The following is an 11,468-nucleotide window of genomic DNA, read 5'->3' on the forward strand; positions in this document are numbered from 1 at the left end:
CCCAGCCAGCCCCTCCCCACACAGACCCCTCCCACACACCCCTCCCCCAGGGAATCCCCCAGCCAGCCCCTCCCCACACAGACCCCTCCCCACAGACCACTCCCCCAGGGAATCCCCCAGCCAGCCCCTCCCCACACAGACCCCTCCCCACAGACCACTCCCCCAGGGAATCCCCCAGCCAGCCAGCCCCTCCCCACACCCCCCAGCCAGCCCCTCCCCACAACACCCCTCCCCACAGACCCCCTCCCCCAGGGAATCCCCCAGCCAGCCCCTCCCCACACAGACCCCTCCCCACAGACCCCCTCCCCCAGGGAATCCCCTAGCCAGCCCCTCCCCACACAGACCCCTCCCCACACACCCCTCCCCCGGGGAATCCTCCGTCCCGCCCCCCGCCCCGCCCCGGTTCCTTCCCATTAAGGCTGCGCTGAGCCCGACCCGCCGCTTCCCGGCCCGTCCGCGCAGGGACCAGAACCAGAACCAGAACCAGAACCAGAACCGGACCCTCAAGCGGACCCAGCCCCAGTATGAGCCCGGCCCGGAGCCCGCTGCTGCCGCTGCTGCTGCTATGGGGCTGCGCTATGGGGCAGAGCGACCCGCCCCCCGCCCCCGCCCCTAACGCCACGAGGTACCGCAGCCCCCCAGCCCTGCCCCCCGACTCCTCCCTTCCCCCAGCCCTGCCCCATAACGCCGCCCTGCCCCACGAGTCCCCCGTGCCCCCAGTCCCTGCCCCATAACTCCCATCTGCCCCACGACTCTCCCCTGCCCCCGATCCCTGCCCCATAACTCCCATCTGCCCCACGACTCTCCCCTGCCCCCGATCCCTGCCCCATAACGCCCCCAACCCCACGACTCTCCCCTGCCCCCGATCCCTGCCCCATAACGCCACCCTGCCCCACGACTCCCCCGTGCCCCCAATCCCTGCCCCATAACTCCCATCTGCCCCATGACTCTCCCCTGCCCCCAATCCCTGCCCCATAACGCCCCCAACCCCACGAGTCCCCCGTGCCCCCAGTCCCTGCCCCATAACTCCCATCTGCCCCACGACTCTCCCCTGCCCCCGATCCCTGCCCCATAAGGCCCCTCTGCCCCGCGACTCCTCCATGCCCCCAATCCCTGCCCCATAACTCCCATCTGCCCCACGACTCTCCCCTGCCCCCGATCCCTGCCCCATAACGCCCCCAACCCCACGAGTCCCCCGTGCCCCCAATCCCTGCCCCATAACTCCCATCTGCCCCACGACTCTCCCCTGCCCCCGATCCCTGCCCCATAATGCCCCCCTGCCCCACGAGTCCCCCATGCCCCCAATCCATGCCCCATAACTCCCATCTGCCCCATGACTCTCCCCTGCCCCCAATCCCTGCCCCATAACGCCACCCTGCCCCACGACTCCCCCGTGACCCCAATCCCTGCCCCATAACGCCCCCCTGCTCCCAGCTCCCCCCAGCCCTGCTCCCTGCCCCACGACTCCCTCTCACCCCAAAGAAGCAGGGTCCTGTGGTGGGAAGTGACCTACTACAGACACTGGGCTGGCAGGGGCTGCGGGTCGGGAGTGAGGGGCACCAGCAGGGCTGGGGGGGGGCAGGGCTGGACTAGCAGGGGCTGTGGGTCGGGAGTGAGGGGCACCGGCAGAGCTGGGGGGGGGCAGGCTGGGCTGGCAGGGGCTGCAGGTCGGGAGTGAGGGGCACTGGCCAGGAGCTGCAGGTCGGGAGTGAGGGGCACGGCCGAGCAGGGGGCTGCGGGTCGGGAGTGAGGGGCACCAGCAGGGCCGGGGGGGCCGGGACAGGCCGGGCTCCAGCACATCTGGAAGGATTTAGCGAGTGGAGCTGAAGCTGCCAGATGCCGGGGATGAGCCAAGATCTCTGGATTCTCTGAATTCTCTTGTGGGGGAGCAGCTGTGGGGGCGATGGGGGGGGAGGGCCAGGCTGGGACCCCAGGGACAGATGTGGGGAGGTGAAAACCGGATTTTTATGGTCACCAAACAGTGGGGTCAGAGGCCGGACAGAACTGGCTCCCTCGCCCTGGGGGGGCACCCAACACCCTGATATTTGGGGCTGTCTTATGTACACCCAGCTTCCCCCTGGAAAACGAGTGTGCCAGGTTTTTCACACTCAGCTCCCCCTCTTCATCCCCGTGCACCACATTGGGCCGTGCATCCCCAGTTTCACCCGCGCGGGCGAGGCTGGGGCCCCGGGCCAGGGCGTGTGTCGGGGTGATGGCGGGGGCAGGCTGGGGATGCTAGTCCCGACCGGGGGCTGTCACAGGCCACGGGGGGACACAGACCAGGTGTGTCTGTCTCAGCCCCCACGGGGACGTGGGGGCCGCTCACTTGTCTGGAGGCCTCACGAGGCAGGACTGGCTCTGCACCCCGCCTGCGGCCTGGCCACTCTCCCAGCCCCCGGCACCCGGGCCAGGACAAACAGATGCTGGGTCCTGGATGCTGACATCAGCTGGCTCCTCTGCTCACCGCAGCGGGGACCAGGGCCAGAGGGGAGCCCAGGCTGGGCCAGCAGGGGCTGCGGGTCAGGAGTGAGGGGCACTAGCAGGCTGAGGGGGCAGGGCTGGGCTGTTGGGGGGCTGCGGGTCGGGAGTGAGGGGCACTAGCAGGCTGAGGGGGCAGGGCTGGGCTGTTGGGGGGCTGCGGGTGGGGAGTGAGGGGCACCAGCAGAGCTGGGGGGGCAGGGGCTGCGGGTCGCGAATGGGGGGCACCGAGTGACTGTGACTCTGGGCGTCTCTCCCAGGCCCGTCTTCCTGTGTGGCGGGGAACACGTGGGCGAGTCGGGGTACATCGCCAGCGAGGGGTTCCCCAACCACTACCCACCCGGCAAGACCTGCACCTGGACCATCACGGTACGAAGGGGAGGGGAGGGCGATGGGGGGCGGATGTGGGGAAATCGGGGTGCAGAGGAGGGGAGGTGGGGGGTCTGCCCCCACCCCCCCCAGCCGACCCGCTGTCTCCGTGCCCAGGTGCCCGAGGGCCAGGTGGTGATTCTCTCCTTCCGCGTCTTCGACCTGGAGCCGGACCCCGGCTGCCGCTACGACTCGCTGGAGATTTTCAATGGACACTCGGCCACCGCCCAGCGGCTGGGCCGCTTCTGCGGCACCTTCCGGCCCGGGGCCCTGCTCTCCACCAGCAACCACATGATGCTGCGCATGGTGACGGACGAGGGCACCGGGGGCCGCGGCTTCCTGGTCTGGTTCAGCTCCGGCCTCCCCCACGTCAACGGTGAGAGACCCCTGGGCCCCTCCTCCCCCCGGCTGGGGGCTCCCGCATGCTCCCCCCCGGGGGGCTGGCTGCAGGGGGACCCCCCAGGGGGTGCGTGGACACTTGATCTCCCAGGGGTGCTGGGAGCGCATTACCCACAATGCCCTGCAGTGACACCAGGGGCAGAGAGGATGCTGGGAGCACATTACCCACAATGCCCTGCACTGACGCCAGGGGCAGAGAGGATGCTGGGAGCACATTACCCACAATGCCCTGCACTGACGCCAGGGGCAGAGAGGATGCTGGGAGAACATTACCCACAATGCCCTGCACTGACGCCAGGGGCAGAGAGGATGCTGGGAGCGCATTACCCACAATGCCCTGCACTGACGCCAGGGGCAGAGAGGATGCTGGGAGCACATTACCCACAATGCCCTGCACTGACGCCAGGGGCAGAGAGGATGCTGGGAGCACATTACCCACAATGCCCTGCACTGACGCCAGGGGCAGAGAGGATGCTGGGACCACGTTACCCACAATGCCCTGCACTGACCATTACCCACAATCCCCTGCCCTGCCACTTGGGCAGAGAAGGTGTGGGAGCACGTTACCCATAATCCCCTGCACTAACACCAGGAGCACATTACCCACAATGCCAGAGGCAGAAAGGATGATGGGTAATTGTTACCCACAATGCCCTGCACTTACGCCAGGGGCAGAGAGGATGCTGGGTCATCGTTACCCACAATCTCCTGAACTGACACCAGGGCAGAAAGGATGATGGGTAATTGTTACCCACGATGCCCTGCACTGACGCCAAGGGCAGAGAGGATGCTGGGTAATTGTTACCCACAATGCCCTGCACTGACGCCAGGGGCAGAGAGGATGCTGGGTCATCGTTACCCACGATGCCCTGCACTTACGCCAGGGGCAGAGAGGATGCTGGGTAATTGTTACCCACGATGCCCTGCACTGACGCCAAGGGCAGAGAGGATGCTGGGTAATTGTTACCCACGATGCCCTGCACTGACGCCAGGGGCAGAGAGGATGCTGGGTAATTGTTACCCACGCCGGCTCCTCTCCAGCCGTTGTGAACCCCCGTGCCTGTGCCCCGTGCCTCCGGCTTGCATGGCCCCCCGCCCCCGCCTGCCCCCCAGCGGCTCCCCCCACCCATCCCAACCTGCGGGACTTTTGCAGGCCGGCCGCGCGGAAGGCAGAAGTGGGGCGCTAACCATATAGACTCCCGGTTGGCTTGGGAGCCCTGGCACTATTGGGATGGTGAGTATCTGGCCGCCTGCCCTCTCCCCCCGCCGGCAATGGCCCCCCCCGTAGGGCTGGGGGGGCTGGGGCGGGGCGCAGAGACCGGCCCCCCCAGCCCTGGGGGAAAGCCGCAGCCCGTCCCGCCCGGGCTCTGCCCCCCGGGGGGCGCCATTGTGGTCGGATCGTGGCCTGGGGCAAAGGGGCTGGAGGTGCAGAGAGGATGCTGGGAAATCGTTACCCACAATGCCCTGCACTGACGCCAGGGGCAGAGAGGATGCTGGGAAATCGTTACCCACAATGCCCTGCACTGACGCCAGGGGCAGAGAGGATGCTGGGAAATCGTTACCCACAATGCCCTGCACTGACGCCAGGGGCAGAGAGGATGCTGGGAGCGCGTTACCCACAATGCCCTGCACTGACGCCAGGGGCAGAGAGGATGCTGGGAAATCGTTACCCACAATGCCCTGCACTGACGCCAGGGGCAGAGAGGATGCTGGGAGCGCGTTACCCACAGTGCACCTGCACCAATGGGGGTGTGACGATGGGGGGAGTTCCCCCCTATCCTGTGCACCCCCAAACCAGCCACCTTCTCCCCCCAGCCTGGGATCTGACCCCCAAATCGCCGTCCCATTGCTGTGTCCGGTGGGGGCCGACGGGGGGGGCTTGGCTGCTGGACAGGGCGAGACCCCCACCACCCCCCTGCTTGTGCCCCGCCTGTCTCCCCCCCGCCCCTGCTCCCGCTCCCTCCATGGCCTGTAATTACCAACCGCGGAATCCGTGGAAATTGCAGGTTTGCACAAGTCCGGCTCTTCCCTCCCCCATTCCCGGCGCCGCTGCCCTTGCCCCCCTTCCCCCCCCCGGGCCAATGCCCCCAAAGCCGTGCGCTGAGCAAACACGGGCCCAGGCAGGGTGACGCCAGCTGCGTCAGGGCCTGTGGGACGTCGCCTGCCTGCCCCCCGCGCCGCCCCAGAGCTGGCCGCACCGACAAGGCGCTTGGAGCATGTGCAGGGGCACGGGGGGGTCACACCCAGAAGGGTCAGTGTGGCAGTAGTGCGAGGATTTGCACACAGGCAGGTGGCCGTTTGGCTGCCCCAAAGTGGGTGGGCGGTTTGCACGCTCAGATAGGGGGTTGCACATGGGCCGGCAGTTTGCACGTTCACCGGTGCAGGTTTCCACTCGTGCGTGTGACATGTTTGCACCCTTGCACGTGCAGGCCAAGGTGGATGCGCTGCCAGGTGGCCGGCGGTCCGGCTGCACGCGCTGCTTGGGGGTTGCATGTTCGCACAGTGACCTGTGCACTATTGCGCAGGCAGGGAGGAGTTTGCACTATTGTGTGTGCTGGCAGGAGTTGCACACGTACACAGTGAGGGTTGCACAAGCTGGCGGCATGTTTCCTTGCACGCTTGGTGGGATTTGCACTGACCTCTCCTTGGGCACCGTGGGTGTACACAGCATTCCATGTGCACTCACGAATTGGCACACTCACATGCTCTTGCACACTAAACTCTTCCCTGCTTGCACAGTGTGCTGTGTCTTTGCACACTCAGGTCCCTGTCTGGACACTCACATGTATCTTGCACATCTCTCATGCACACTCACTCTTACACTCCTTTGCAAACTGCTTTGTGCACACTCACCTATATCCGTGCACATCAGACTCATGCAACCTTCATATGCGTGCACACCTATTTTTGCACACTTACATGCACATTTCCCCATGCACACCCATATATCCGTGCACAGCCCATGCACAGGCTCATTCCTTTGCATGCTTCCCTGTACGGCACACCTGCATTCTCCCAAGCGTACACTTCTTCGCACAATTCCTGTGCACCCCTATAGCCTTGCACAAGCAGTGAGCACACTCACTCTCACACACTTGCTGTGCACACTCACCTCTCTCTTTGCACCCTCCCATGTGCTCCGTTCTGCGCCGGCGCGCTCCCCATTACCCCAGGGGGTGCCCACCGGGGGGGAGGCTCAATGGGCCCCCCCAAGCTCTGGGGCTCCCCCTCGCTGACCCCCACCGCTGCTTGTCTTGCAGAGCATCAGTTCTGTGGGGGGAAGCTGGAGAAGGCCCAGGGAAGCCTCAAGACCCCAAACTGGCCCGAGACCAACTACCCTGCCGGGATCAGCTGTTCCTGGCACATCATAGCGCCCGTGGGCCAGGTACGGGGGGGGGCTCGGAGGTGGGGGTCACTGTGGTGGGTGGGGCAGAGGATGGGGAGGGTCCATGTGGTGGGACAGGGCTGAGGTGGAATGTGGGAGGATGGGCGCCAGGGGGCGGGGCTGAGGCTCCAGGGGGCGGGGCTGACCCTATGCCCCGCCCCCCCAGGTGGTGGAACTGACTTTCGGGAAGTTCGACGTGGAGGACGACACCTACTGTCGCTACGACTACGTGGCCGTTTTCAACGGGGGGGCCACCGACGACTCCCGGCGCGTCGGCAAGTTCTGCGGTGACCGAGCCCCCGGGTGAGCCCCCGCCCCTCCCCCAGCCTCCCCGCCCCTCCCCCGGCCGCCTGTACCCCAGTCCCCGCCCCCCTGAGCCAGCCAGTCCCTGCCCTGGGGCCGGGTGGGAGTCGGCGCCCCCCAGAGGGGACAGGCCCCTGCCCCATTCCCTGCCCCCTGAGCCAGCCAGTCCCTGCCCAGGGCCGGTGGGAGCCAGCGCCCCCCAGAGGGGACAGGCCCCTGCCCCATTCCCTGCCCCCTGAGCCAGCCAGTCCCTGCCCAGGGCCGGTGGGAGCCAGCGCCCCCCAGAGGGGACAGGCCCCTGCCCCATTGCCCGCCCCCCCTGAGCCAGCCAGTCCCTGCCCTGGGGCCGGGTGGGAGCCGGCGCCCCCCAGAGGGGACAGGCCCCTGCCCCATTCCCCGCCCCCCTGAGCCAGCCAGTCCCTGCCCTGGGGCCGGGTGGGAGCCAGCACCCCCTAGTGGAGACAGACCCCTGCCCCATTCCCTGCCCCCCTGAGCCAGCCAGTCCCCGCCCTGGGGCCGGGTGGGAGCCGGCGCCCCCTAGAGGGGACAGGCCCCTGCCCCATTCCCTGCCCCCCTGAGCCAGCCAGTCCCCGCCCTGGGGCCGGGTGGGAGCTGGCGCCCCCTAGAGGGGACAGGCCCCTGCCCCATTCCCTGCCCCCCTGAGCCAGCCAGTCCCTGCCCTGGGGCCGGGTGGGAGCCGGCGCCCCCTAGAGGGGACAGGCCCCTGCCCCATTCCCATCCCCCTGAGCCAGCCAGTCCCTGCCCTGGGGCCGGGGGGGAGCCGGCGTCCCCTAGAGGGGACAGGCCCCTGCCCCATTCCCGCCCCCCTGAGCCAGCCAGTCCCCGCCCTGGGGCCGGGTGGGAGCCAGCGCCCCCTAGAGGGGACAGGCCCCTGCCCCATTCCCATCCCCCTGAGCCAGCCAGTCCCTGCCCTGGGGCCGGGGGGGAGCCGACGCCCCTAGAGGGGACAGGCCCCTGCCCCATTCCCGCCCCCCTGAGCCAGCCAGTCCCTGCCCTGGGGCCGGGGGGGAGCCGGCGTCCCCTAGAGGGGACAGGCCCCTGCCCCATTCCCGCCCCCCTGAGCCAGCCAGTCCCCGCCCTGGGGCCGGTGGGAGCCAGTGCCCCCTAGAGGGGACAGGCCCCTGCCCCATTCCCTGCCCCCCTGAGCCAGCCAGTCCCTGCCCTGGGGCCGGGGGGGGGCCAGCGCCCCCTAGAGGGGACAGGCCCCTGCCCCATTCCCTGCCCCCCGAGCCAGCCAGTCCCTGCCCTGGGGCCGGGTGGGAGCCGGCGCCCCCTAGAGGGGACAGGCCCCTGCCCCATTCCCTGCCCCCCTGAGCCAGCCAGTCCCTGCCCTGGGGCCGGGGGGGGGCCAGCGCCCGGCACAGGAGGGTTTTTCTCACCCGTCTCCCCCGCAGCACCATCTACTCGGAGGGGAACGAGCTCCTGGTTCAGTTCGTCTCGGATCTCAGCGTCACGGCCGACGGCTTCGCCGCCTCCTACGCCGTGAAAAGCCCCTCGGAGGTGACCGACAAGGCCACGAAACCCACCCCCGGGATCTTCCCCGGCTCCAAACCGGGCCAGGCCGGCACCAAGCCCGCCGGGAAACCGAAACCGGAGCCCGAGCCCAAACCCACCGCCCGGGCCCCGCCCGAGGCCGAGCCACCCAGCACCCAGACGCCGGGTAAGATGGGCCCCTGCGAACCCAGCCCTGCCGATGCCCCTCACTCCCGACCCGCAGCCCCTGCTAGCCCAGCCCTGCCGGTGCCCCTCACTCCCGACTCGCAGCCCCTGCTAGCCCAGCCCTGCCCCCCACAGCTCTGCCGGTGCCCCTCACTCCCGACCCGCAGCCCCTGCTAGCCCAGCCCTGCCGGTGCCCCTCACTCCCGACTCGCAGCCCCTGCTAGCCCAGCCCTGCCCCCCACAGCTCTGCCGGTGCCCCTCACTCCCGACCCGCAGCCCCTGCTAGCCCAGCCCTGCCGGTGCCCCTCACTCCCGACTCGCAGCCCCTGCCCCCCCAGCCCTGCCGGTGCCCCTCACTCCCGACCCGCAGCCCCTGCTAGTCCAGCTCTGCCCCCCACAGCCCTGCCGGTGCCCCTCACTCCCGACTCGCAGCCCCTGCTAGCCCAGCCCTGCCCCCCACAGCTCTGCCGGTGCCCCTCACTCCCGACCCGCAGCCCCTGCTAGCCCAGCCCTGCCCCCCACAGCCCTACCGGTGCCCCTCACTCCCGACCCGCAGCCCCCACTAGTCCAGCTCTGCCCCCCACAGCCCTGCTGGTGCCCCTCACCCCCAACCCGCAGGCCCCCCAGCTCCACCGGTGCCCCTCACTCCCAACACCCAGCCCCCTGCTAGTCAAGCCTTGCCCCCCCCAGCCCGGCCGGTGCCCCTTACTCCCAACCCACAGCCCCCACTAGCCCAGCCCTGCTGGTGCCCCTGCTGGTGCCCCTCACTCCCGACCCGCAGCCCTTGCCAGCCCAGCCCTGGGGTCCTTGGGCTCTGTGAATTGTGGGAGGGGGTATGTGGGTCGGGGGGGAAGCTGCCCCCCCCAGGCTGAGCACTAAACCCCTCTTCTCCCCCCAGCCACGGTTCAGTGCCCCCAGAAATGCCGCCGGTCGGGAAGTCTCCAGAGCCACTTCTGTGCCAACAACTTTGGTAAGGGACCCAGGAGTCCGGGGAGGGGCAGGGGGGTCTTCCCTGGCTCTGGGACAAGTGCCCCAAAGGACTCACCCCCCCATGCCCTGTCTCACAGTTATCACCGGCACCGTGAAAACCACCGTGCGAGGGGCCGGCGACCGGGTCATAGCCACCGTCTCGCTCCTCAACACGTACAAGGCCGGAGCCCTGAGCCTGCCCCAGGCCGAGAAAGGGGCCACCCTGCGCTTGAAGGTCCCCTGCCGCCAGTGTCCCGCCCTCAAGAAAGGTGAGTGAGCTGCGGGCGCTGGGCCACGGGGAGCCCCACCCAGAGGTGGGCGCATCTCAGCACCAGGTGAGGGGTCCCCGTGTAACCAGCCAACCCACCCCAGAGGTGGGCGCATCTCAGCACCAGGTGAGGGGTCCCCGTGTAACCAGCCAACCCGCCCCAGAGGTGGGCGCATCTCAGCACCAGGTGAGGGGTCCCCGTGTAACCAGCCAACCCGCCCCAGAGGTGGGCGCATCTCAGCGCCAGGCAAGGGGTCCCTGGGTAACCGGCCGCCCCGCCCCAGAGGTGGCTGCATCTCAGCGCCAGGCGAGGGGTCCCTGGGTAACCGGCTGCCCCGCCCCAGAGGTGGCTGCATCTCAGCACCAGGCGAGGGGTCCCTGGGTAACTGGCTGCCCCACCCCAGAGGTGGCTGCATCTCAGTGCCGGGCGAGGGGTCCCCGGGTAACCGGCCGCCCCGCCCCAGAGGTGGGCGCATCTCAGTGCTGGGTGAGGGGTCCCCGGGTAACCAGCCGCCCTGCCCCAGAGGTGGGCGGATCTCAGCGCCAGGCGAGGGGTCCCTGGGTAACCAGCCGCCCTGCCCCAGAGGTGGCTGCATCTCAGCTCCGGGCGAGGGGTCCTTGGGTAACCGGCCGCCCTGCCCCAGAGGTGGGCGGATCTCAGCACCGGGCGAGGGGTCCCTGGGTAACCGGCCGCCCTGCCCCAGAGGTGGCTGCATCTCAGCACTGGGCGAGGGGTCCCTGGATAACCGGCTGCCCCGCCCCAGAGGTGGCTGCATCTCAGCGCCGGGCGAGGGGTCCCCGGGTAACCGGCCGCCCCACCCCAGAGGTGGGCGCATCTCACCGCCAGGCGAGGGGTCCCCGGGTAACCGGCTGCCCCGCCCCAGAGGTGGGCGCATCTCCCACCTCTCGTGACTGTCTCTGTGTCTCCCCCACCCCCTCAGGTTCCAGCTACATTTTCATGGGCCGGGCGGACGCTGAGGGGGTCGGCGTATTGTCCCCCGAGAGCTTCGTGGTCCCGTATCGACAGCAGCAGCACCAGATCCTCACCACACTCAGCAAGCGGCCGTGCGGGGGGGCACCGAAGAAGAAGAAGAACGCGTGAGCCCAGGGGGGTGTGCGGGGGGGTCTGTCCTGCAGGGGACGCGCCCCTCTCCCCCAGCCCCCCGAAGCCGGCTCCATGTATCAATAAAGGAGCAAAGCGGCCGCTCCGCCTGCGTGTGCTATTGGTAGTGACACCCCCCTGCCCTGGAGTCCCGCCCCCCCTTTGCACGGCAGAATCCCTGTGCGAATTGCACAAGTGCAGGCAACCATGGAGCAGCTCCCACAGGCCAGGGCAGAGATCCGGGCCTGGCACTGCCCCCCGCTCTAACCCACCAGCCCCCACTCCCCTCCCAGAGCCGGGGAGAGAACCCAGGAGTCCTGGCTCCCAGCCCCCCCTGCTCTAACCCACCAGCCCCCATGCCCCTCCCAGAGCCAGGGAGAGAACCCAGGAGTCCTGGCTCCCAGCCCCCCAGCTCTGACTCACCAGCCCCCACTCCCCTCCCAGAGCCAGGGAGAGAACCCAGGAGTCCTGGCTCCCAGCCCCCCCGCTCTAACCCACCAGCCCCCAATCCCCTC

At 68.9% G+C, this 11,468-nt stretch overlaps 1 protein-coding gene across 2 annotated transcripts; it reads left to right on the plus strand.

Moving 5' to 3' along the window:
* Positions 1–418: 418 nt before the first annotated feature.
* On the plus strand, positions 419–11,049 carry PCOLCE (procollagen C-endopeptidase enhancer). Of its 2 annotated transcripts, XM_030547000.1 has the most exons (10): positions 419–625; positions 2,739–2,847; positions 2,965–3,223; positions 4,400–4,480; positions 6,507–6,631; positions 6,798–6,934; positions 8,350–8,615; positions 9,513–9,584; positions 9,682–9,852; positions 10,793–11,049. In XM_030547000.1, exons 1-10 carry the CDS (start codon positions 525–527, stop codon positions 10,951–10,953), a joined length of 1,482 nt encoding a protein of 493 aa, XP_030402860.1. In that variant the 5' UTR covers positions 419–524; the 3' UTR covers positions 10,954–11,049. The 2 variants fall into 2 exon arrangements, with proteins under 2 accessions (XP_030402860.1, XP_030402861.1); XM_030547001.1 differs by lacking the exon at positions 4,400–4,480.
* Positions 11,050–11,468: the final 419 nt, after the last annotated feature.

This window comes from Gopherus evgoodei, unplaced genomic scaffold (assembly GCF_007399415.2).
Source record: "Gopherus evgoodei ecotype Sinaloan lineage unplaced genomic scaffold, rGopEvg1_v1.p scaffold_51_arrow_ctg1, whole genome shotgun sequence".
NCBI classification, from domain to species: Eukaryota; Metazoa; Chordata; order Testudines; family Testudinidae; genus Gopherus; species Gopherus evgoodei.